Raw genomic sequence first — 23,399 nt, 5'->3', positions numbered from 1 at the left:
TTCTCTCTCATAGATCAACAGGTATATAAGAAACTGAATGTCTGGGTTTTTAATTGTTATTATAATCATCAGTTCAAAACAAACCCAGTCACATCTTCTCATTAAGTACAAAAATGGCAGCTAAATCACCTGTTGTTCTTATTCTCGGCTATGGCGCCAACATTGGCCAGTCTGTTGCTCGCAAGTTCAGCTCTCAAGGCTACAGAGTTGCAGTCGCAGCACGCTCTGTTAAAGAAGCAGACAGCACTGACACCCACCTCAATACCCCGAGTGATTTCACAAAGACAAATGATATCGTGAACGCCTTTGACAAGGTCAAAAAGGAATTTGGTATTCCAAGTGTGGTTGTATACAACGGTAATAGCCTCACTTCACATTTGTTTCAATTGACTGACAATTCGTATAGCCAGCGCGGGAAACTTCAGTCCAGCCAAAGATCCTTTTGATCTACCTTTTGAAGACTTCAATAACAACATGACCATCAACATTCGCAGTCCATTTATCGCCGCCCAGCAAGCAGTCGCTGGCTTTGCGCAGCTTCCTGATACTGCGTCTCGCACGTTCATCTACACAGGCAACGTCCTCAATGTTGCCATGCTTCCACAGTTCATGGCCGCCGGTATTGGCAAGTCCGGCGCTGCGCACATGATTTGGAATGCTTCAGCAGCATACAAAGATCGCGGTTACAAGTAAGTCCTTGAAACATTCACTACCCAGAGAAAGACGCGAGCTAACTAAAGTCCAGGTTCTATTATGTTGATGAGCGCAAGCCCGAGGGTGGACCGATTTACCGTGTCAATGGAAATGCACATGGGGAAATGTACTGGAACCTGAGCCAGGACAAGGAGCAGGGTGAATGGTTGCAGACATTTGTCAAGGGAGTAGGATACAAGAAGTTTGACACTATCTACACACCTTTGAGCTAGATATCGGTTCGATATTAGGTTGGATCTTAGCTTTATCTTTTAATAGTCGTTATAATTAATGAGGTTGGATATATTGTGAACCGAGACAGCCGAGCATCAATCAAGTGTACCCAAGCCCTCCCTGTACACGCGACAAAATACCGAAAGTAGCCAAGTGATATGATCCCGACAACCATAAAATTAAGTTTACAAGTTTTGCAAGAATTTTCCTCGCCATTCCCCAGCCATATCATCATCCATATCCACCATAAAGTCCAAATAAGCATAAAAATCATCATCTCCACCCGTCGATCCCTTGAAGTGACCAGCCACTCCCAACCACGGATTCAACACACGAGCTCCGACAAGTGAATCTCATTCGTCAGGTTGAAAGGCTTGGCTACTGTCACTGATCATCGAATCAGAAACTGTCAAAGTTTTGTGAAGAAACCTCGTAGGTTGGATTTGGAGACGGTAAAAGCAAGAGTCTCTTGGCTTCAAGGCTTGGCGAGTGGAACAGATGACGTCGAGATCGGGCGGGTACGTAGGAAGATGCAATCAAGAGAAAATGTTATTGAGGCAGGTCGAGGATATCTGGAATAAAAGCCCTTGGCTTGTCTGATCGCTGCTATGCTTTCATGTCCTCCAGTTTCTAGCTTCTATTCACTGTGAGATAAACACATTTGTTTCTCAAACAAGTCTCCCAAGATGGCAGCCCTCCAACAGTATGATTGGATTCTAGCCATAACAACCATCGCATTCTGCGGCTCATCTTTTGGAAATGGCGCTAACGATGTCGCAAACGCCTACGCTACCTCGGTGGCAGCTCGTTCCCTGACGATGCCCCAGGTTGGTTTCCTCAGTATGATCACCGAGTTTATCGGCGCCGTCGCGTTGGGTGCCCGCGTAACAGGCACCATCAAGAATAACATCATCGACCTAGACCACTTTGTCCCCAGCCCTGGCGTCCTCATGCTTGTCATGGGCTGTACAGAAGTGGCCTCGGCATTTTGGCTACTTCTTGCAACAAAGCTGGGCTTCCCAGTTTCAACGACACAGACTGTCGTTGGCGCGCTTGTGGGTGCAGGTATTGCTTCACAAGCCAGCGTCTCGTGGGCTTGGACGGATGGTAGTGTCTCGCAAGTGGCGGCGTCTTGGGGCATCGCACCTCTAATCTCTGCTGCCTTCTCCGCTATCCTCTTTGGAACGCTCAAATTCTGTGTTCTAGAGAGACAAAATTCGTTTGAGAAGGCTCTGAGGGCCATTCCAGTGTATCTCGCTTTCACGGGCGCTGTTCTTGCCCTGTTCATTACTGTTGAAGCACCTAGTGCCCCGTCTCTTGAGGAGCTCGGAGCTGGGACTGCTGTTGGTATTGTCCTGGGTTCTTTTTTCGGGATGCTGCTTATCGCATATGTCTTTTTTGTTCCATACTTCCACCGGGTAGTCGTCAAGAATGATCCGCGTGTCAGACCCTGGCATATTCCTCTTGGGCCTCTTCTCTACCGCGAGAATCCTCCTCTATACTTTCCTGGCACTGGTCAATCTATTATCCTGGACTATTACGAGTCTGCTCACAATAATAGCGATACGCCTGAGGATGAAAATCTTGCCAAACCCCAGAATGAGAAGCAGCCCTCTCCGGGGTCTGAGAATGGAAGTCAAGGCACTCAACAAGAAACGTCTGCTACAGCAGGACCTGATAACCTGACCGGCCTTGAAGAACTTGAGCGTGGGGAGAATTCCGCACTCCGTCGCCGCAAGAGAACCCGCCATGTCGAGCCTGAAGAGCGTTGGCTGGTTCCCGTGCAGCACCTCCCCATTTATCATCCTCGCCGCATTGTCAATCTTTTCAAGTACTTTCTTCTCCAGGGTGTGTCTCGCGACTGTGTCACACATGCATCCCAAGCCCTTGCAGATATTCACAAGAAAGCCAAACGCTACGACAACCGTATCGAACATCTCTGGACATACGCTCAAGTTGCTTCCGCCATGATGATGTCTATCGCACACGGTTCTAATGACGTTGCCAACGCTGTAGGACCCTGGGTAGCTGTTTATCAGACATTTCGCACTGGCATCGTGTCTGAAGACTCGGCGACACCCATTTGGATCCTCGTCATCGCTGGTTTTCTTCTGGGTGCAGGGTTCTGGTTCATGGGACACCACATCATCAAGGCACTCGGTAACAAGATTACTCAGCTTTCGCCCACGCGAGGATACGCCATGGAGCTGGGTGCTGCCATCACAGTTCTGCTGGCAAGTCGGCTTGGGTTGCCTGTTTCCACAACGCAATGCCTGACTGGAGCTGTTGTTGGTGTCGCTCTTATGAACGGCGATGTTGGTGCTGTTAATTGGAAGCAGCTGATTTGGATTTTTGGTGGTTGGATTCTCACACTTCCTTGTGCTGGACTTATTTCAGGACTTCTTACACTCATGGCACTTAATGCCCCTCAGTTCTGATTGGGAAGGGGGCAATAGATAAAGGCGATGAATGCATGTTATTGTATAGTAGTGGCCGTCTTGAATCCATTGGCTAAATAAGTATCACTTTGGAACCAGATTGGAATAGACCAGTTCATGTTGCATGATCAGTGACCATTTGCATATCTAGGTTTTACATATCTCTCCTACCTAACTGGTTCCCTTCTCCGCTTCATCCGAATCAAGTTTAGTAGATCTCGGAGTAACAGCCGAAGACCGTCGGTCTTGGTTGACCGTTCCACCGGAACTTGGCCAAAAACCCACTGATAATTGCTGATAACTGACGTAGAGCGGCATTCAGAGAGGTTCCACTGAGGGGTAAATACGATGTCTTGAAGGCGCGCCCTTGATTTGAAGCGATTTCGCCCTATCTCGACAACTCAACTCAGCTCTGTGCGGGGAAGTTCATGTGGTATCATAGCCCTGTCAATCGAGATACATATCTCTCTGTGTCTCGTTGCCTTGACACAATTGGAATCATATTGCCATCCAATTTTCACTATGGCTATCCTTCCATTGGCAGCTGCTGTTGTAGCAGTTGCCCTCTTCATCAGATACCTGCTAGATCCCTTCCTCTCCCCCCTCCGTCACGTTCCAGGCCCCAAACTCTTTGCCGCGACAAGATGGCGTCTGGCCTACGAAGATTGGAAAGGAACGCGTACTCGTACCATTAACGCACTGCACAAGAAATATGGCCCCGTTGTCCGCATCGCCCCCAACGAGATCTCTTTCAACAGCCTCTCGGCTCTGCGCACAATCTATGGCCCCGGAAGCCGGTTTGGTAGAACAAGCTTCTACCGCATGTTTGACGTCTACGGCGAGCAGAATTTGTTCACCTTTCATTCACCCAAGGATCATGGTGACAGGAAGAAGCTTTTGAGTCATGCCTACTCCAAAACGGCAGTCCTCAAACCGGCAACTGCGAGAATGATTGAGAGACAGGCTTGGAGGTACTTGAATCTCATTGACGCGGAGCCGGAAGGTGTTAGTGAGATCTTCAGTACTCTTCACTACTACAGTTTGGACAATATCACGTCTTTCGTGTATGGAAAGTACGGTGCTACGGCCGCTGTGAGGGGATCCAAGATTCATCGCGACCTTATCTCAGATATCCTCCACCCAAGTCGACGACGACTGAGTTGGTGTATTGTGCATCTGAAGGGATTCACTCAGTGGCTGTACCGACAATCGAGTTTCATGGGAGCACTGGTTAAACCTATTCTACCCATGCAGCAACCTACAACATATACCGGGATTCGTGCATATGCACTTTCTGCATTCAAGCAGTTCCGTGCTGAGGCTGATGCGCAGGAGATTGAGTTCACCGAGGGTACGTTATTTCATACTGCCAAGATTTGACTTACTGACAGTTGCAGACGAGCATGTGTCTATTCTGGAACGTCTCTGGCAGTATCACGAAACTCAACGACCAGACGGAATGCGTGACTTGCAAATGGCATCTGAATGCGCCGACCACTTCCTAGCGGGAATTGACACAACTAGTGACACACTCATGTTCCTCGTATGGTCTCTATCTCTGCCAGGAAACGAGAAATACCAAGAAAAGCTCCGCGAAGAAGTCCAAGCAATCTCTGATGACTCACTAAATAAGCAAGGCATTCCCAAAGCAGAAGTTGCCGACCGATGTGTTTATCTCCAAGCTGTCATCAAAGAGACACTACGATTGTATGCGCCGCTACCGAGTACAGAGCCTCGATCGACAGGCGATGATACCACTATTGATGGATATATTATCCCCAAGGATACAGTTGTCGGAATGTCACCATGGATCATGCATCGTAATGAGGAAGTATTTGAGAATCCATTGGTCTTCAATCCCGAGAGATGGCTTGGTGAGAAGGCGAGTGAATTGAATCGATGGTTCTGGGGATTTTCATCTGGTGGAAGAATGTGCATCGGCATGCAGTCAGTTAAACCCTCCTTATATCTTGCATGTTTAGTGGAAGTGAATACTAACTAATACGTGGACAGCCTCGCCATGGCAGAGATGACTGTTCTGGGTGCTGCTCTGTATCGAGAGTACAAGACTACGATTGCACCCGGTTTTGAGGATACAAGCCCTGCGATTACGGCGCGAGTTGAGACTTTCTATGATGAGAGATTCCCCAAAGTCAAGGTATGTCGGTAATAATGGGTGCAGTTCCAGTAGGAGTGAACTAACGAGTGATAGGAATCTACTTGCCTGGTTAAATTTGAAAAGTTAAAAAGGTAAAGCTAGAGGGTCACTCATTTGAGAGAGACAGTTCATTTCACTGGAACAGCCAGGGATCTAGATATTGTGTATAAATAGAGAACACGATCACCACTGAAACCATTAGACCCTGTACCCTGTAGATGCTTAATCTAATGTTTCAGGCAGTCGTGAATTTGTGAGTCAGCACGATAAGAGACAACGTGTCATTGGCCTCGCTTGTCATATTGTTTTCCCCACGTCAGCTTTTATATCATTATTATGTTCCACCTCATAAACAATCTCCTGACCGACTTTCACCACCCCTTCTTATGATGAGGTGGCAAAATACATTTTACAAACAAATGGAGTTACTGCTTATTGTCGTTGGTCTACTTTCGCTGCCAGTTACTGCTGGAGATGAACCGAAGCAATGGACCCCCAATGACCCTTGTCCAACTTCAATCAATGCTGTGTTCAGCAGATATACTGAGCATGTATCCCCATTCAGCACCTTCGAGCGCGTCCATGAAGCATTGCAAGTATGCCCTAACGTTACCGAGTTACATATGACGACCAGGATTCCCAAAGACTTCAATGGTGAAGATCGACTACCTTTCAAAATCGATGGCATTGAACGATATATCTCCAGGCCACAAATCTTGTCCCTCACAGACTACAATTTCGATCATGATGAGTGGTCGTATATAAGACCCCAAGGAGATCACTGGACGGGTGAGAATGGTACATGGCCCGTGTCTTCTTCAACCAATCCTGTCGTCATGTGGACTGTAGACATGTTCTATAAAGCTATATGGCAATGGGAATGTCTACAAGCATTCGTGAGATATATGGCTCTCTTGCCGCGGCCGCACTATAGTGATGTCCAGAGGTATCAAGGGCATCACACAACATGGTATTCCCAAAGGCATGCACCATCGGAGAGACGGTCCATGGAAAATATCCAGCGCTGGCTAGAAGTCATGGACTTTTCTCACGTACATACATTGACAATCGCCGAGTCTGTTAGAATACCAAGAGGAAAGGGCCTCTACCAAGATCTTCCACGCGCACTCACTGGTCTCAACACACTAAAAATTCAGGGTCGATGGCAGCGATACATGACCGAATTCGATTTAAACAATGACCATTTATACCAGTATGCGGATGATCGGCTCCGCAGGAACAGATATCCGGTGCCGATGGTGGTGCCAGCACAGGATTTTATAACGGCATTGCACCCACAGCTGACGAGCCTTGCTTGGACTAAGAGTGGACCTGTGCGAGACGAAGTTCTTGAAGCCGTTTTGAGGCATCATGGATCTTCGCTCAGGCATTTAGAGTGGACGACTACAGAGTTGAAGTGGTCGAGCTTTTCAGTAGAGCAGATACGAAGTCTGGGTAAATGGGCTCCCGGACTAACAAACTTGACTGTCAACTTGGATCGGGTGGATGGCACGTGGCCATGGAAACATCTCAAAGCTGTGGCTGAGAGCCTACCAAAGTTGATCAATTTGACCATATACCTCGATATGTACGACGAGGCATCAAACTTTGAACCTGACAATGAGGAGTTCCGACCAGCGAAACCTCCATTGACGAAAGAGGCTTCACTCGACATGTTTAACATTCTCAACCTTTTTAAGGCTGGCGATAAGCTTCAGCATGTCGAGTTTAGGCAGGGGGATTGGGAGGGGTACGTTGGAGAATACAAGAAATGGGAAGGGAGACGAGTGATCCAAGGGCCGAAAAAGTGGACAAAATGTGGTTTGGAGATTCAGAGAAGAGTTTTGAAGCCGACATGTGAGGAGGGCCATGAGAGCAAAGTCTAATCTAGAAGGGATTCGTCGTAAAGGTTGACTTCTTGCTCACTAGTTAGATTATCGTTGAGGTTCGTGATGGCTATTAAGTTGTGAGGCAGGCTACGATCGTGTTGAATAAACTTACTTCCTTGTTAGTGTTATAGTATTTGGAATCCCTGCTCTTATAGATCAGAGACAACTCTAACCTCTATGTCGAGCCAAGAAGAGTGGCCTTCTTAACGGCCGTTCCGAGAGCCTGGATGCGAGACGTAAATATCAACTCTCCATTTCGCGACGACTGGTATCTTTGTTCTTCACTTCTTCGAGTCCGGATAGGGAAATTGACGCGCCAGCATGTTAAAAGCCCAGCCCTTAGTAGGCAAGGATCAGCATGCCCTATATGGAGAGGAAAGTTCCGTCGCTTGTCCTGCAGTACCCATACCACCGGCATTGAAACCCAGAAGAACATTGAATACCTTATGACTCTACCATGGCTGTGGGAAACTGCCCGTTGCATGTGACACTAGTTTCCGTTTGCAGCGTACCTGGAATCCCGCGCCACAGACTACGCATCGCGGAAGCCAAATGACCGATATGGACTTCAGGTACATCCAGATCGCGACTTGTCCGCTTACGAATACCATTCCTCGGCGGCCAAGTCCCATATCAAACTGCATTGAGTTAGTGCTGCATTCCAGCTGTCACATTCCCAGAGTCATATCCGGATTCAGAGTAGTGATGCTTCTGTAACGAGGTGCAGTGGATAAATTGATATCAACAGCGACAGGCCTGCCAAGAGGATAATTCGATCTTGACATTCTGGTTTTCCTGCCTGAAGCATTCTATCGCCAACGGTACACACCTGGCTTTTTTGAAGCGGGGTGACTTTGAGCTATCAAACCTTGTGGCAGTCCAGTGGAAGAACCCAGCCAATGGTGCCCCCATTGTCAGCCAAAAGATCTATTATTTCCGGCTCATCAGCCATGGATTATAAGGTTTCGATTTCTGACGTTAACTACTGATAGATCAATCAGTACCTTGGAGTGCACAACATCATATGTGTGCAGAGTTATCGAGCATTGTGATTCACTTCCTTCTTCTCATCTTTACTTCGACCGCTGTATAGACACACAGTGTTCACAATGAATATCACTGCCCAACAAGCTGCGAGGTCTCATGAGACCAAATCGGGTCTTATGCTTGGCGTTTCAGTGGCGTTGATGACTTTGGGTTCTGGTCTGGTTGCTCTACGACTGTGGTGCAGAAGACTTATCCATTCAACCGGCCGAGACGACATCTCTGCTGTACTTGCTTTAGTCAGTATCACAGAGTCCATCTGTTAATATTAGTGAATCTGACGTTCGATTCTCAGGCCTTTTTAATAGCTTGTGGCATCTCGATGGCAGCTAGTATGTTCTGCAACGTTCGACCATACGACACAAACTAACAGCTTTAGTGACGAGATATGGTCTCGGACGACACGATTGGACTTTATCTCTTGATCAAATAGTTCTTTACGGAAGAGTAAGACTCCTCCTTGACTGTCCGTGAGGTCCTAATTGTTATCAGTGCTTTTGGCTCTCCGTCCTATTCTACACCTTATCCATATACTTTTGCAAGATAACGTTCCTACTACAATATCTCCGCATCATGAACGTTTCACGTATGCGTTGGGTCTACATAGGCTCCATGATATTCCTTTCGATATGGAGTGCGGCGCAGATAGTGGGCATAGCCACGCTCTGTGTTCCGCTTGAAGCTCTCTGGGATCCAAGAATCAAGGGAAAGTGTTTCAAGGACCAGACGTTGATGTGGTACATCAACGGGGTGATGCATATTGTTATAGACTTTGCGATTATCGTGATGCCTCTCCCAATTGTCTGGAAATTGAAACTGCCCTTGTCTCAAAAGTTGTGGCTTTCTGGCATCTTTGGGCTGGGTTTCTTGTAAGTCTGTCACCTCCATTATGCACACATAGCTAATACCGTCAGTACCATTGCTATTTCTATCCTTCGACTTCAATGGCTCACACCCCAGAAGGACATCACATGGTGGAATGTCACCGCAGCGTCATGGTCCCTGGCGGAGCTTGTCTCGGGTATCGCATGTTCTTGTCTCCCAACTTTCAAACCTCTCCTCAACAAAGTTAAGAGCTGGGTTCCTACTCTCAGCGATGGAGAAAGTGCACGTAGTATTCATGGTATTGCTACCGATGACTCAGACAGGACCGTGGTCGTGGCATTGGAAGACGCGCCGTACGGAAGCAGGTTACAAATACCAAACAGTGTTCACACATTCGGGACGGAAACAAGCATCACAGCATCAAAGGGGGTTTACGAGACTGAGAAAAAGTGGCGAAAGTCTTCAAAGTCTAGCATAAGTAAGAATGAACCGTGATGGCCAGTTATGGCAGAATGTCACCTTGAGAGTATGCGTTTACATAGTGCAACAACATATAAGAAGTTATAATTAACAACTACTTTTAACAATAACAGTTAAACAAGACGGAGTATATTTATGTTAAAGCAATGGATATTGTAATTCGTCTGAACAATCTCCATTTCCCACTCATGTTCTACTATCTAGATGTCGGTCTTGTGATGATACCCACTGTGGAGATATTTCCGAATGGGCCCTCAATTGATCGTGATTATCCGTGGGTTGTATTCGGAATGCCGAAGGTTTTAGAATGAAACGATAACATATCGCCGTGATATATTTCCACGCTTCAAAGTTCGGACTTTTCCCTCTCACCCAACAATATTGACAAAACTGTTGCGGCTGTGTCTAAGTACTTTATTTTTCCATTAAAGCTTCCATAGTAATTACCATGGTCTTGTGGGCCGCTTCAATACTTAGACATCTGTCAAGTTCCTCCTCCATAGTCTGGATCTGAAGATCCAACCACTCCCGAGTAGGTGAACAACTGGTACCACTGATTCTTTTCTCAAAGTCTTGCATCGCCTTCTCCAGCATTCTCGCCTGCTCCTGAGCAAGTGAGATGGAGTTTAGACTGTTATCTCTTGCCACTTTGATCGCATAGTCGGTAAGGAGTGAGTACTCATTGCGTAGTCGAATCGGCTTAACCGGCTCAGATCGAGAGTTCTCTTGACTTGGAGGCATCGTGAATTTTCGATCACAAGGTCGACTGTATTAACAAGCGGATACCTTTCTGTTTCGTTGTCTGTAAGCCCTGCTGTAGAGACCAGCTGTTTGTGTGATTAAGTTGGACAGTATGAAAGAGTGGTCTTTTCAGAAGAGAACAAATGACGCTGGGTTTGCAAACGGACGTAAATGTAGTCTCTTGGCCTCTTTATATAAACTGCCAAAAGTTTGCCCAAGAAAGAGTTCAAGTGTGTGTTAATTCTAATGTTTAATTGAGGTAAAAGATTGAAGTATAAATTTAGCATTAGAAGTTTGCATAATGCAATGCCATAGATCATGATTCACAAATTAAAGCTTGTTCATACTTTGTCTATTAAAAGCAAAAAGTATTATCATTCTGGTCGCAATTGAGGCTTATATACTTCAACATGGTCAACATTAACGCACATACGCCTTGATAGAGTTTATTGAAACTAGGGATTAGACAGATCGTTTGCATCCATCTCGGCCTCGATGAAAATCAAAATGTCAAGATAACCCTCCATGAGGGTTACCTCATCAGCAGCTTTGCGAACGAGATCATCGGACTGAATCTGCACCTTTTTATCGTGGTCACCATCTGAATCGTCGTTTCTTTGTTCTGAATTCTTTTCCTCCTGATTTAATGCTTCCAAGTCCTTCTGTTCCTGGTAGATCGCCTCCAAATTCTCGATGCATTTGTCTCGTTGCTCGATGCAGAATTTGTAGTAATCTAGCAATTCTTCCTTTTCCGCTTCAGTCCAGTCGGGATCTGAAGGTCCATGTGGTACTGCGTTTGGCGCCATTTTTTTGGACTCTGTGTCTGCGTTGATTGTTTTACTTTGGAGAATGAAGTGGGAGGAACAGTGTTACGAAATAGACTTTTTTATGCACAAACACTGCATGTTCCTTTCAGTCCTTGTTCAATCGAAAGTTACGTGTGTTTCAGTAACACTAGCATGTTATCTTGTAACAAAGACGCGATTTAGCAGTACAAAGGCAGAATCCCAAGGTAGGTAACTGGCTTTTCAGGCGGCCACCTTTCTTTATGTGTCAACTCTAACAATACGTGATCAGAAAATGAAATATTGTCTATTGAGACCAATTTTTCAAGCGAACGATATTGACAAATTTATTATCAGTAGCGCGCGCACTTCATCAGCCTAACTTCACAGTTTTATCGCTTTCCAGACGCCTTACAACCAACGTTGCACTGTATATATACATATATTACATTGGCCATGTTCTCGTAGTAATTAATGACCCAAACCTAAACGCCGTAATGCTTCTCTTCATCTAACAAGTCCTCCATTTTAATATTATCCCAATTCTAAGGTCGTTAGTGTAACCCCATACAGTCACGTCACTGCTTCAACATACCTTTATTATTGACCAGGCCAGACCCATCTCTTTCTTTGCTGCGTCCTTATCTGCAGCCGAAGTTCCCTGTGGTTGCTCTGGCCTGGGTATATTTGAGGATTGAGAGGCCTTGTCTAGTTTCAGAATTTGCTTTAGACAATTGATCCAGGCCCGAGTAGATTCCTTTGTGACATCCGCTTCAACAGCCACCTCGCTCAGTTCTTGCATCTTCATGATGGAAAGCCATTTTGGAATGCTCTTCCATGTAAGAATATGCCCTCCTGTTGCCATGGTGGGGATGGCCTGTCGGCGGAAGATAAAGTGTATGGTACCCGAGGGCATATAGACTGTTTCTCCCGGCCTGAGGATTATGTAGCGTGCTTTTTGTTTCAGAGAGTCGGGGATGTCTTCTTTGTGGATGTCGAGACGATCTTGGGGCGTTTCGTGAGCAATCCAGCCGAAACCGATTTCGCCTTGTTGTACAGTAATAAAGGTTGCCAAACCGTGGGTGTCAACATGCATTCCAGTATGGTTACCACCTTCACTCAGTAATATGAATTTTAATGTTTTCTTCGTAACCAAGCTTGTATTGTGGGTGGGAAAGCAATCAAGGAGAGAACAATTTTGTTGCGCGTTCAGAAATTGCGGACGAGGGACTGTGTCAGGACTTTGGAGATCAAGAATATTCCAGCGTTGATCTGCAGGATTTCCGTGGATTATCTTTTCTGTCACCTCGCGGACGGTTTTGCGACGTGCAATAGACCCATCTATTGGCAGATCTAGGATATGAACACGTATCTTTTTATGTTCTGGCCACTTGGATAGATGCTTTTTGAAGAGTCCATCAATAGGTCGACCTCCCCAAGGAAGTGGTTGCTGGTCTCTTACCACCAAAATTGTGTTTGAGTCAACCAGCGTGCCTGCCTCCTTGTCGGAACAGAAAATTGCCTCGTCTTGACTTGGAGGGGTTGCGCGTTCAAGAATCAAGAGGGCATCACGCGCCGCAGTGTGTCTATGTGTATTCTCAATGGGATTAGCGCGTAACCACGCGTCTGTTTCACGAATGACTTCGCGACTCCATTGCTCATCAGAGAGGGCACGTAAAGACGCGGCACCGCGGGCTAGACATAGGAAATCTACCCATGCTTGGTCATCATCTGTCTCGACGTAGCCAGTGGTGACGAGGTAGGCAATTTTTTCTCGATAAAGCTCACTTTCGCGATCGAAAAAGCTATGAAAGCGAAGCCATTGACCGGTATTTTGTTGTTGTTGTTGATGATTTTCGTGTTTTTGCTGCTGACTCAGGACGATATCGCGAATGCGCCTCAGAGTGGCCAACCTTTTTTCAGGGTTATAAGATAACTTTGAAGTAAGTCTGGAGAGTTCATCAGAAGTCATGTCGATCTAGTGAGACATTAATGATGGTCGCATTGTGTGTGTCGATGTCGATATCGAATCCAAAAGTCGTTGTCGGGTCGATCTTATTTTTAGTCTAGTCTGGTCTGGGTAGATTAGTGGTCTAGGTAGGTAGGTAGTTCGAGGTGACAGGTCTTTTGAGCCACCACCGCCACAGTCACAGCCACACCCGTCTCGCACCTCATTACCCTGTACCTGGAATCACTTAGCAGTTTTGTCAGCACATATTCTTCATCGCTTTGTCTAGTAAGAATGAATGCCTGTAGAATTCTTGGGCAATTACCTGAGCAAGGGGTCTCTTCCAAAGGCTCACGGAACACTCTGGGCATCCTAATCTCTAGAGGCAGGCGAAAGAAAGGGCAACAGGTTGTTGATGACATTGTGCCTGCGGAACAGTGTTGAAGGCAATGAAAAACGAGGTCGAGCAGAAGGCATTTATCCGCAACCAAATCAGCAAACTGAAAACAAAGTTTGTTTTGAGATGATCTATACTGAATGTTATTATGTCAGGTAAAGCTTTACGAAAGAAACCTAAGATTTCGTAAACTTTGTCACTGCTTCAAAAGCCACGTATTCTTAAAGAGACGAGGGCTCGAGAGATAATAAAAGTTTACAGAAATATGCTATTATTATTGAAAAGCCATTTGAAGAATAATGCCAATAGAGTTTGACAAACCGAGAAGAATATCAGTGAAGAGAGCGAGACATCGAAACCCACGGCGACTGACGACAAGAAATCGGATTGGGATAGCCTTGAGAAGAGACTCTGCAAGAAGATCGATAACTTTTTTGCGCTTCTCGAGGACCGCATCGAGAAAGAGTTCCAACTCCTTCAACATCTCATGATGGCCAAGTAAGCCAACTGACTCGATCGAAAGACCTTTCACTGACATATCTCTGTGCAGCTAGGAGGCCACTTAGTGATTGACAAGATATCAACAGTGAATGGACAAAGTGATCGTCAGTCTTTTGCCTACCATAAGTACTACGATGAAAAGACTTGACGTAGCATGGGGAGTGGGCTCTATTTAATGAGCGGACCACAGCTCGTTACTTACTACCCGCGGGATTAAGCTTCATCAGTGTCATAGAAGATAAACCAACCTCTGAGGTTTGAGGATGAATTCCTTCCTGTGAACCAATCGGGTTTTAATCGGGGACGATAAAAGATTAGATAAGATAATCGGATACAGAATAGCCTCGGCAAGAAAAAACAAAACAGCAACAAAGCAACCCAAATCAACATCCATAGCCATCAAGATATCTGTCAATGGGATATCGGTTTGTTGAGCCTAACTCCCCAACAGATTTGCCAAATCAAGAACCTGATCATCTTTTCTCCCGTTAGCCTTAACTCCCCGTCGTCCCCGTCTTCCCGATGTCCCCGCAATTTGCCCCTAAACCCCATAGTCGGCATGTAAATCTAATGCCGAACCATCTCTATTCAGCCTCATAAGATACGCGTCTGCAATTTCTTCATCAGACCCATGCATGCATGATTTGTTCATATATACATTATCAATCTATTAAGACCTTTGAACTTCAATAAGCGAAAGACATCTAATGAACCAAACCAAACGCCAAAATGCCGTTTCTATCATCCGACAGCCCAACTATGCTTCAGCGCTCATCGTTCCTTGAGGCTATACAGAAGCATGAGCCGGCTTCGCTTGCAGTACTGGACAATGACTCAGGAGCAAGCTTCTCTTACGGTACTCTTCTCAAGAGTATTGCCCATGCTAAGGAACAGCTGTTGAGCCAGGCCGGTAAAGCGGATGTTTCTGGTGAAAGAATTGCTTTCATGGTGGAAAGTGGTTATGAATACGTCGGTATGTATAGATTTTATGTGCCACTATTAATCAGGATTGACAATATTATAGTCACACTCTTGGCTATTCTTGCCTCCAATGCTATTGCTTTACCACTAGCACCAGCTTTCCCCGCACCTGAGCTGCGATATATTCTCGAAAACAGTCAAGCTCTTGTTCTCATCTCGTCCTCCAAGTACGCCTCTAAAGCAAAGGAAGTCATTAGCCAAGATCTAGAAAATCCACCACTATTCTACCAACTCGATGGAACCGGTCACGCAACCGCGGAAGAGACACAGATCGAGCTTACAGAGCTTTCAGATTCTCAGCAGGGTGGAATGATGCTTTTTACTTCCGGAACAACCGCCAGACCAAAGGGTGTGGTGCTCACACAGGCCAATCTTACGGCGCAAGCATCTAGTCTTTTGGAGGCGTGGCGATACTCACCCAGCGATCGACTTTTACACGTTTTGCCTCTTCACCATATTCACGGCACAGTCAATGCTCTTCTCACGCCACTTCTGGCCGGAAGCAGCATTGAGTTCATGTTTCCATTCAACGTCGACAAGGTCTGGAAGAGATTGACAGCCCCCGTCCAGACAGCAACAGGCGAGAAGGCCCAGGTCCCTATCTCATTCTTCACCGCAGTGCCTACAATCTGGGCCCGTATGCTCAAGTCATATGAGTCTCTGTCACAAGAAATGCAAAAGGCCGGCAAAGAAGCCATCTCCCCTCGGAATCTACGTCTCAACTTTTCTGGATCAGCTGCGCTACCAAAACCAATCCGTGATGGATGGATCCAACTCTCCGACGGCAACATTCTTCTTGAGCGCTATGGAATGACAGAAGTCGGCATGGCTTTGTCCTGTGGTCTTGCCGATATTGACCGTGTCGATGGCTCTGTCGGCTGGCCTCTTCCTTCCGTTGAGGCGCGTCTGATGGAGACTGATGACGATACTGGTGCTCAGACTGTAGTCCAGCCAGGAGAGGAGATCGACGCTGCCACTGGAAAAGAACGTATCGGAGAGATTCAACTGCGTGGACCTACCATCTTCACCGGATACTGGCGCAACCCCGAAGCCACAGCCAAAGAGTTTACTAACGATGGTTGGTTCAAGACTGGCGACATCGCCATTCGACGAACTGTTCCAGGCTCTGGCAAGGGTGAGTCGGGTTCCTGGGCTCGAGGACCAGCATATTTTATCCAGGGCCGCCGAAGCGCAGACATCATCAAGACAGGCGGTGAAAAGGTATCAGCCCTTGAAGTTGAGCGAGAGATTCTGTCTCTGGACGAGATTGATGAGTGCGCTGTTGTTGGACTTCCTTCAGAATCCTGGGGTCAGAAGGTTGCTGCAGTACTTGTCCTATCACAGAAGGGCGAGGAGAAAATAACGTTGCCACAACTGCGAGCTGCTCTAAAGCCCAGAATCACAGCATACAAGATTCCTCAGGACTTGGAGATTGTTGAGAGGTTACCGCGGAATGCCATGGGCAAGATTAATAAGAAGGAGTTGATTAACAGCGTGTTTGGGCCAGTGGAGAAGATTAGAAGGCGAAGTATTGACTTGGGAGCTAGACGATAGGTTGTTATATTTAGCAAGCATTTGTATTGAACGGGAGTGAATTTAAATTTCTTATTCAATTTAAATTACGGCCATTCTATTGTATCTGTGTACAAACATCTTGTCATAACAGGTTAAAACCTTGCAGTGTAGCGGATATGTCGCGTGAGGGGATAGTTGCCAAGGTGTCAAGTAATAGCCGTGACAGGTTCTGTCGTATAGACCGCTTGGCCAAATACCCCAAAAACGAAGGCCCCCGTTATCAGGATAACGTGGCTAATCGGGTCAATATCAGCTTTTGACAGGTTCGGAACCTTCCCCGTTGTGATCCATGCTCGGAAGTCGGTCCGTCGACGTTTGGGTAAAGTCCCCTGGCTAAGCCATTGGAGTTTCATCTGAGCGGACACACTTGGCGTGTGGTGGAACAAAAGAGTCAATATTTCAGTTAAGAGGTTTATTGAAGTGTCTGAGTTTACGAGAAGACCTAATCAGGATGAACACATGATCGAGTCGCGTATTAAAGTTTGTCGTTGAACTCAGTATGATCCTTGACTGTTGAGTTGTACCCCACACCAACATCGGATCACTGGCCCATTTGGGGTTCTGATATGCATGTTGGTTCCTGTCAACGGATGAACAGTGTCTTGGAAGTATCTCGTTGGTTCGCTAAGAAAACACGTTTCATGACGTGACAGTATTAAAGATAATGATCCGTTGTCCGCAGTCAATTACATTTCTTTGTTTCTTGATTTCCACACTACCTTTGTATCTCCTTGTAAAATCATCCACAATACAGAACATTATGGCCGTGGTCGAAGCAGATCCAGTACTGCGCCCTGATGAACGGGTTTGTATTGTTGTGTATTATATAATCGTAGCTAATATTCTTGAAGGTTTTAGATGATGATGATTCTACGCGAGGAAATGTGAGCGATAGAACATTCCGTATTGGAAGGTGAAATAACTAACTGAGTGTAGGATGTTGCATCGTCAACTCAAAGCGTCTCTAGTTCCATACTAAGCTATCGAGAAGAGAATGGACGGACATACCATCGATACAAGGAAGGAAGTACGTTCCATCTTGTGCTTCACCGAGGTGTAACACGCTAAACCTCTGTCATAGAATACCATCTTCCCAATGACGCAGTCGAAAATGAGCGACTTGGTAAGAGCATGCACGACGCCTGATAGGATGAGCTAATTCCAGCTAGATCTTCAGCATCACCTATTCCTACTTACTTTTGGCGACAAACTTGGCTTAGCACCGCCAAATAAGCCCGACTCAGAGGTCAAGCGTGTTCTTGATCTTGGCACCGGAACAGGAATCTGGGCGATTGATTTTGCGGATGAGCACCACGAAGCGGAGGTTAGTGCAATACATTGTTTGAGAAAAAGAATATACTGAAGCTTTAGGTTGTTGGCATTGATTTGTCTCCAATTCAGCCAGAATTGTAAGTCGCGCTGGTATTAGGCCGAGTTGACTGACTAACAGACTCAAAGCGTCCCACCTAATGTCCGATTCATCATCGATGATATTGATGAGGAGTGGACCTACGCTGAGTCATTCGATTATATCCATAGCCGAATGATGACTTTCAGTATTAAAGACTGGGAGGAATACATTGGCAAGATTTACAAGTAACTCGCCGTCTGAAGAATCCGCATTACAGCCCTCTAACAAATAGTAGAGCCCTTGCGCCAGGTGGCTATATCGAGATCCAAGAAGTCAGTGGCAGCATCCTGTCTGACGACGGCACCCTTAACAAGACCCACGCTCTCACAAAATGGTTCACGCTTCTTAGTGAGGCCTTTGTCAAACTCGGCGGTGCCGCGATTGAGTTTGATGGGATCAAAGCCATCATGGAAAAAGTTGGTTTCGTCGACATCGTCGACACACGGTTCAAGTGGCCCGTCAACCCTTGGCCCAAAGACAAGAAGTACAAAGAGTTGGGAACGTGGAACAATGCGAATTCGATGGATGCTATCGAGTCATTGACCTTGGCACCGTTCTCAAGGGCGCATGGCTGGTCGAGGGAGGAGGTCGAGATGTTTCTTGTGGAAGTGAGAAAGGATTTCAACAATCCTCAGATCCATGCTTATAACCCAATGTAAGTATGCTTGGTGAATCAATTGCTTGTGCTAACGTTGATAGTTGTTGTATTTATGCCAGGAAGCCTGAGAGCTCCGACGCCTAGTTGTATATTTCTCACTCAATACAACATTTGTAACTTGGATTCACAACATGTTACAGTCTACGGCGTGTGAATTGTCACAGTTCATGTTGATCAATAGGCGTGGGTCCCAAGGCCAAGGCTGAAGAAAGGGCCGATGACCCACACGGTAAACTCCGATCTGTTCGGTTATTTTCTTGTCCAAGATCAAGAATGTGCGAGATATGGAGTAAGTGTGTTTGATGCAAGGATTTTGATGGAACAGATATCGAGTGAAATATATCTTGACCTTTCCGTTTCAGGCCTCGATTGTTCTACGCCGTTTTTCTGCAGCAGAATCAAGATATACAATTGGATAATCAGATGTGTGGTATCAATGCTACAGGGAATATTGACTGCTTGTCAGACTCACTAGTTAAAGTCCACTCACTAAGTGAGGGAATACTGGGCGATATACCATGGCCTGGAACAGGATATCTGATTGGGTTGTTTCCGTTAGTGATCAACAGTGAATCGAAAGCTATCTTGACTGGTCTAGTCTAGTCTAAATTACAGCGTCGATCCATGACTACCGATAATAATTAGCTTTCGGTTTCTTTGCTTCTTCTGCCAATCCCACTACCATTCACTGCTAGTGCTAAGGTCTTAGCGCCTCATTTATAATGGCCTCCGCCTCTTCTTCTCCTCCACCATCAAGCTCTCTTTTCTCTCTCTACCGCTTCGAGTCTTGCATTTGTTTATGCCCAAGATGAGAGTATCACAGCCCGTCTTCATCCTTGCTCTCGCTGGGTTGTCAACTGCCACAAGCTATGCTCTCAACCTCTCCAATAATGCGGTACCACGTCCACTCCTTTGCATCCGTATCACAACTAATGTCATGTAGTGCGCTGCTCTCACAGTAGAATTCCCTTCCGACGTCTCTTACCCCAACACAATATCCTACAATGAAGCCAACAACTACTGGTCTCATCTCCAAACAGAAGTTCATCCTGATTGCTTCGTCACTCCTCGAACTACGAAAGATGTCTCAAAAGTGATCAAGACTCTCACTTCTCTAGACGCACCTTTCTCAGTCAAAAGCGGCGGTCATACTGCTTTTGCCGGAGGATCCAATGTCGCTGGTGGCGTCACTATCGATCTCCAGCATCTCAATAAGATTACTGTTTCTAAAGATCGCAAAACTGTTTCTGTTGGACCTGGAAACCGATGGATCAACGTCTCTGAGGCCCTTGACCCTCTCAAACTCGCTGTAGTAGGCGGGCGTGTGGCGAGTGTCGGTGTAGGCGGACTCATTCTCGGCGGTGGCATTTCATACTTTTCAGGTTCCAAAGGTTGGGCTTGCGATAACGTGCGCAATTATGAAGTTGTTATCGCATCTGGTGATATCGTCAACGCGTCACCAGACACTAACGCCGATCTTTATTGGGCTCTGCGAGGCGGTGGCGGTTCCAACTTTGGCATCGTGACACGCTTTGACCTCGCTTCTTTTGAACAAGGTGATTTGTGGTCTACTTCGCTCATTCATCCAGGCTCTCTCAACACGACAATTATACCACATTTCCAGAACTTGACTGAGAATGGTCTGCCGGAGGATCCGAACGCACACAGCTTTTTTGTCCTGACATATCAGCCGCTCTTCGGAGGATACATCGCCCTCACAAGTCTTTATCACTCTACAATTCCTTCGCCAGCAAGAAGTATACCTTCAGTGTTCTCCTCACTTACGGATATCCCTGGAGCTGTCTCGAATGAGACAGTTGTAGCCAACATCTCTACGCATTCTAAACTTATCGATGTTCCCTACGGATCGCGACAGACTTGGTGGGACGTCACAGTATCGGCCAAATCTGCCTCGTTCTTCACAGACATTGTACCTCTATTTGAGGCCCGCAATGCTAAGCTCTTTGAGGCCGCCGGTGGAAGCAGCGTCGTTCCTTTCCTGGTTTTCCAACCTTTGTCGGTGAACATTCTCCAAGCGATGCAGAAGAATGGTGGCAACGCGTTTGGTCTCGACCCAAATAGCGGCCCCTTGATGATTGTACAGATTTCTACGACTTGGGAGGATCCTCAACTGGACAAGCTGGTGGAGGATAGCTCACAAGAGTTCATCAACGCAGTTAACAGCATGGCAGCGGACCGTGGTCTGGACAATGGGTTCGTCTACATGAACTACGCAGGGAGCAAACAGCAGGTGCAGAAGCACTACAGCGAGGAGAGTCAACAGAGGCTAAAGAAGGTTGTTCATGAGCGGGATCCTGAAGGGAAGCTAGCACGTCTGTGGAGAGGCTACTTCAAAGTCTAGCCAGGATCCCATGGACAAGGTCGGAAGGAAGATATCCATATGTTAGATTGCGCCAAAGCGCCAGTAGATCATTCTTGATTAGTGAATAGACACGAATTTGATGATTACCCTTCCACTATCCATCCATACAGGTGTTGCGCCTGATATGTACAAAAAGCAATAGCCGGAATAGCAGCCAATCATAAATGAAACAAGATTTCGGATCAACGCCATCCGGCAAAGCGTGCAGCTTATTCTGATACACGCTACTGTCGGCATCGACCTGTTCCGATGCTAACAAGGATGTCAAGCTTATTCTGGTCAGCCATAGAAAATCTTACTCTGTTCGTCAACTGCCGGCCCGAAGGTGTGTGGAGATTAGGCAATAACCGGGTTTAACGGTGGCATCAACCGCAAAACGGTGAAACGAGCCGTCTCTTACTGAGGCCATTCCCGTTATATAGAACAGGGACGGTATCTTATTGTCAGGCCTAGGCCTCTTCAACACTCAGTTCTGTTGCTCACAAACATTGATGCTGACAAGTCCGTAGGCCAAACTTCATTGGCTCAAGCCCAGGTATTGAATGAACAAACAAAGACATGTCAGCCACCAGCATTACGTAGCATAAGCTGCCAAGCTTGACAATAACTTGTCTGAGGGGTTTTTACCTTATCCGGCGGGAAATGGCAAACAAAACAATTGATTGTTATACTACATCGTAGCCTCCACGTCGAGGAAGCATCATTCACTTCCATGTATTGGAAAACCATGTCCGACGACGATCAGACCCGCCACGGTATGGCTATTGTACGTAGCTTGAAAGGTAGTCAACAATACCGATGCTGAAGATTCTAGGATCCGGAAGTTGCGAGCGCAAATGATGATTCTATATCTGATGTAGAAAGGTAAAGATTGTAACTACCCAGCCTTTGCGTACAACTAATGACACGGGCATGAAGCATCGGCTCTTCAACAGCGTCTGTAGCATCGAGCATATACGAATACCGAAGGATTCAGGGCCGGACATACCAAAATTCCCATACAACTGACTACTGGTATAAGGCGTTGATTGTAGTTTCATGTGATGATGCTCATCTTGTCACAGGGCCCCAAATGACGACAAGCATGTTGAGGCTTTCGACGTAGCGTGAGTATCACAAAGTCGGCTCTTGTATGATACAAACTGACAGGTACTCAGACATGAATGGCTTACCATGATGCTCGATGACAAGCTCTACGTCCCACCGATTGGAGAGAACCCCCAGGCAAGTGTACTCCCTGTCAACAAGATGTCTGTCTGACCTTTCAGCGAATCCTCGACATCGGAACTGGTACCGGTATCTGGGCAATGTTAGTAACTCCCATTCATCATAGTCACATATTGACTCTACCTCAGTGACATGGCAGATAAGTTCCCGTCAGCAGAGGTCATCGGCATTGACATATCGCCCACACAACCATCCTGGGTACCACCAAATGTCAAATTCCAGATTGACGATGCACAGCTTGATTGGAGCTTTGAGCCCGACTCTTTTGATTTCATCCATATTCGTTATATGCACGGTGCCTTTGACGATTGGAAGAGATTGTATAGTCAAATGTTCAAAGCTTTGAAGCCTGGTGGCTGGTTCCAACACATCGAGCCCGACATCCACCTGAAATGCCAAAACCCAGCTTCAGTGGCTGAAACCGAGTAAGAGATTTGGTCTTGTGAAAATTCGAGAACTAACCCTGGCCAGAACCTTTAGACAGTGGGCTCAGCTGTTCTACGATGCCGGAGACAAGGTTGGGCGTACTTTCAATATCACCAACGGACTCATGCAGGAATCCGCCCATGCAGCAGGTTTCGAGGACATTGTGCACAAAGTACACACCATCCCGCTAGGTGATTGGCTAAAAGATTCTCGACGCAAGAGGCTAGGGCAGTTTGCTGGCTTGTATATGGATCTAAGTCTGGATGGATTTGCGTTGTATCCAATCGGCCAGATCCTCGGTTGGAGTCGTGAAGAAGTCGAGATTCTCGTGACAAAGATGCGGGCTATTATTCACAATCCAAAGCATCTTGGCAGTGGCGATATGCAAGTTTATCAACTCTATTTTAGTGAAGCGAGACACTAACACAATACGTCGCAGGCATTTGCTGTACGGTCGAAAGCCAGTATAGACCTGATATCTCATTCGAAAACGTTTCACTGCATCGGGAACATTTGAATAGCTTGATAACATTCTTCCGTAACTCATAACATGACTATTAAAACAATATGAGCCCGCTCCAGGCATACATTAAAGGGGTATAGTG

At 46.4% G+C, this 23,399-nt stretch overlaps 13 protein-coding genes across 13 annotated transcripts; 10 read left to right on the top strand and 3 right to left on the bottom strand.

Moving 5' to 3' along the window:
• Positions 1 to 113: 113 nt before the first annotated feature.
• Positions 114 to 926, top strand: FPOAC1_011597 (uncharacterized protein; the record flags this gene model as incomplete). Its single annotated transcript, XM_044855969.1, has 3 exons — positions 114 to 357; positions 407 to 689; positions 746 to 926. 3 exons carry the CDS (start codon positions 114 to 116, stop codon positions 924 to 926), a joined length of 708 nt encoding a protein of 235 aa, XP_044703282.1.
• Positions 927 to 1,613: 687 nt separating this feature from the next.
• On the top strand, positions 1,614 to 3,365 carry FPOAC1_011596 (uncharacterized protein; the record flags this gene model as incomplete). The annotated part of the gene is made up of 1 exon (XM_044855968.1): positions 1,614 to 3,365. One exon carries the CDS (start codon positions 1,614 to 1,616, stop codon positions 3,363 to 3,365), a length of 1,752 nt encoding a protein of 583 aa, XP_044703281.1.
• Positions 3,366 to 3,887: 522 nt separating this feature from the next.
• FPOAC1_011595 (uncharacterized protein) lies at positions 3,888 to 5,574 on the top strand (the record flags this gene model as incomplete). Its single annotated transcript, XM_044855967.1, has 4 exons — positions 3,888 to 4,716; positions 4,763 to 5,312; positions 5,379 to 5,523; positions 5,572 to 5,574. 4 exons carry the CDS (start codon positions 3,888 to 3,890, stop codon positions 5,572 to 5,574), a joined length of 1,527 nt encoding a protein of 508 aa, XP_044703280.1.
• Positions 5,575 to 5,942: 368 nt separating this feature from the next.
• FPOAC1_011594 (uncharacterized protein) lies at positions 5,943 to 7,409 on the top strand (the record flags this gene model as incomplete). Its single annotated transcript, XM_044855966.1, has 1 exon — positions 5,943 to 7,409. The coding sequence occupies one exon, from the start codon at positions 5,943 to 5,945 to the stop codon at positions 7,407 to 7,409; it is 1,467 nt and encodes a 488-aa protein (XP_044703279.1).
• Positions 7,410 to 8,521: 1,112 nt separating this feature from the next.
• Positions 8,522 to 9,776, top strand: FPOAC1_011593 (uncharacterized protein; the record flags this gene model as incomplete). The annotated part of the gene is made up of 5 exons (XM_044855965.1): positions 8,522 to 8,695; positions 8,752 to 8,788; positions 8,836 to 8,903; positions 8,949 to 9,325; positions 9,371 to 9,776. The coding sequence occupies 5 exons, from the start codon at positions 8,522 to 8,524 to the stop codon at positions 9,774 to 9,776; spliced, it is 1,062 nt and encodes a 353-aa protein (XP_044703278.1).
• A 399-nt stretch (positions 9,777 to 10,175) lies between these two features.
• On the bottom strand, positions 10,176 to 10,502 carry FPOAC1_011592 (uncharacterized protein; the record flags this gene model as incomplete). Its single annotated transcript, XM_044855964.1, has 1 exon — positions 10,176 to 10,502. The coding sequence occupies one exon, from the start codon at positions 10,500 to 10,502 to the stop codon at positions 10,176 to 10,178; it is 327 nt and encodes a 108-aa protein (XP_044703277.1).
• A 455-nt stretch (positions 10,503 to 10,957) lies between these two features.
• Positions 10,958 to 11,308, bottom strand: FPOAC1_011591 (uncharacterized protein; the record flags this gene model as incomplete). Its single annotated transcript, XM_044855963.1, has 1 exon — positions 10,958 to 11,308. The coding sequence occupies one exon, from the start codon at positions 11,306 to 11,308 to the stop codon at positions 10,958 to 10,960; it is 351 nt and encodes a 116-aa protein (XP_044703276.1).
• A 464-nt stretch (positions 11,309 to 11,772) lies between these two features.
• Positions 11,773 to 12,383, bottom strand: FPOAC1_011590 (uncharacterized protein; the record flags this gene model as incomplete). The annotated part of the gene is made up of 2 exons (XM_044855962.1): positions 11,773 to 11,832; positions 11,883 to 12,383. 2 exons carry the CDS (start codon positions 12,381 to 12,383, stop codon positions 11,773 to 11,775), a joined length of 561 nt encoding a protein of 186 aa, XP_044703275.1.
• A 1,301-nt stretch (positions 12,384 to 13,684) lies between these two features.
• On the top strand, positions 13,685 to 14,186 carry FPOAC1_011589 (uncharacterized protein; the record flags this gene model as incomplete). The annotated part of the gene is made up of 3 exons (XM_044855961.1): positions 13,685 to 13,746; positions 13,969 to 14,130; positions 14,183 to 14,186. 3 exons carry the CDS (start codon positions 13,685 to 13,687, stop codon positions 14,184 to 14,186), a joined length of 228 nt encoding a protein of 75 aa, XP_044703274.1.
• Positions 14,187 to 14,862: 676 nt separating this feature from the next.
• Positions 14,863 to 16,668, top strand: FPOAC1_011588 (uncharacterized protein; the record flags this gene model as incomplete). Its single annotated transcript, XM_044855960.1, has 2 exons — positions 14,863 to 15,106; positions 15,158 to 16,668. 2 exons carry the CDS (start codon positions 14,863 to 14,865, stop codon positions 16,666 to 16,668), a joined length of 1,755 nt encoding a protein of 584 aa, XP_044703273.1.
• A 781-nt stretch (positions 16,669 to 17,449) lies between these two features.
• On the top strand, positions 17,450 to 18,842 carry FPOAC1_011587 (uncharacterized protein; the record flags this gene model as incomplete). The annotated part of the gene is made up of 9 exons (XM_044855959.1): positions 17,450 to 17,498; positions 17,548 to 17,573; positions 17,626 to 17,716; positions 17,771 to 17,812; positions 17,859 to 18,013; positions 18,061 to 18,098; positions 18,148 to 18,285; positions 18,336 to 18,755; positions 18,800 to 18,842. The coding sequence occupies 9 exons, from the start codon at positions 17,450 to 17,452 to the stop codon at positions 18,840 to 18,842; spliced, it is 1,002 nt and encodes a 333-aa protein (XP_044703272.1).
• A 724-nt stretch (positions 18,843 to 19,566) lies between these two features.
• On the top strand, positions 19,567 to 21,120 carry FPOAC1_011586 (uncharacterized protein; the record flags this gene model as incomplete). Its single annotated transcript, XM_044855958.1, has 2 exons — positions 19,567 to 19,653; positions 19,702 to 21,120. The coding sequence occupies 2 exons, from the start codon at positions 19,567 to 19,569 to the stop codon at positions 21,118 to 21,120; spliced, it is 1,506 nt and encodes a 501-aa protein (XP_044703271.1).
• A 748-nt stretch (positions 21,121 to 21,868) lies between these two features.
• On the top strand, positions 21,869 to 23,218 carry FPOAC1_011585 (uncharacterized protein; the record flags this gene model as incomplete). Its single annotated transcript, XM_044855957.1, has 8 exons — positions 21,869 to 21,907; positions 21,956 to 22,005; positions 22,060 to 22,155; positions 22,206 to 22,247; positions 22,299 to 22,371; positions 22,410 to 22,450; positions 22,497 to 22,793; positions 22,840 to 23,218. 8 exons carry the CDS (start codon positions 21,869 to 21,871, stop codon positions 23,216 to 23,218), a joined length of 1,017 nt encoding a protein of 338 aa, XP_044703270.1.
• Between the last annotated feature and the right edge of the window lie 181 nt (positions 23,219 to 23,399).

The sequence above is a fragment of the Fusarium poae genome, chromosome 4 (genome assembly GCF_019609905.1).
Source record: "Fusarium poae strain DAOMC 252244 chromosome 4, whole genome shotgun sequence".
NCBI classification, from domain to species: domain Eukaryota; kingdom Fungi; phylum Ascomycota; class Sordariomycetes; order Hypocreales; family Nectriaceae; genus Fusarium; species Fusarium poae.
This window is presented reverse-complemented; position numbering and strand designations above follow the sequence as displayed.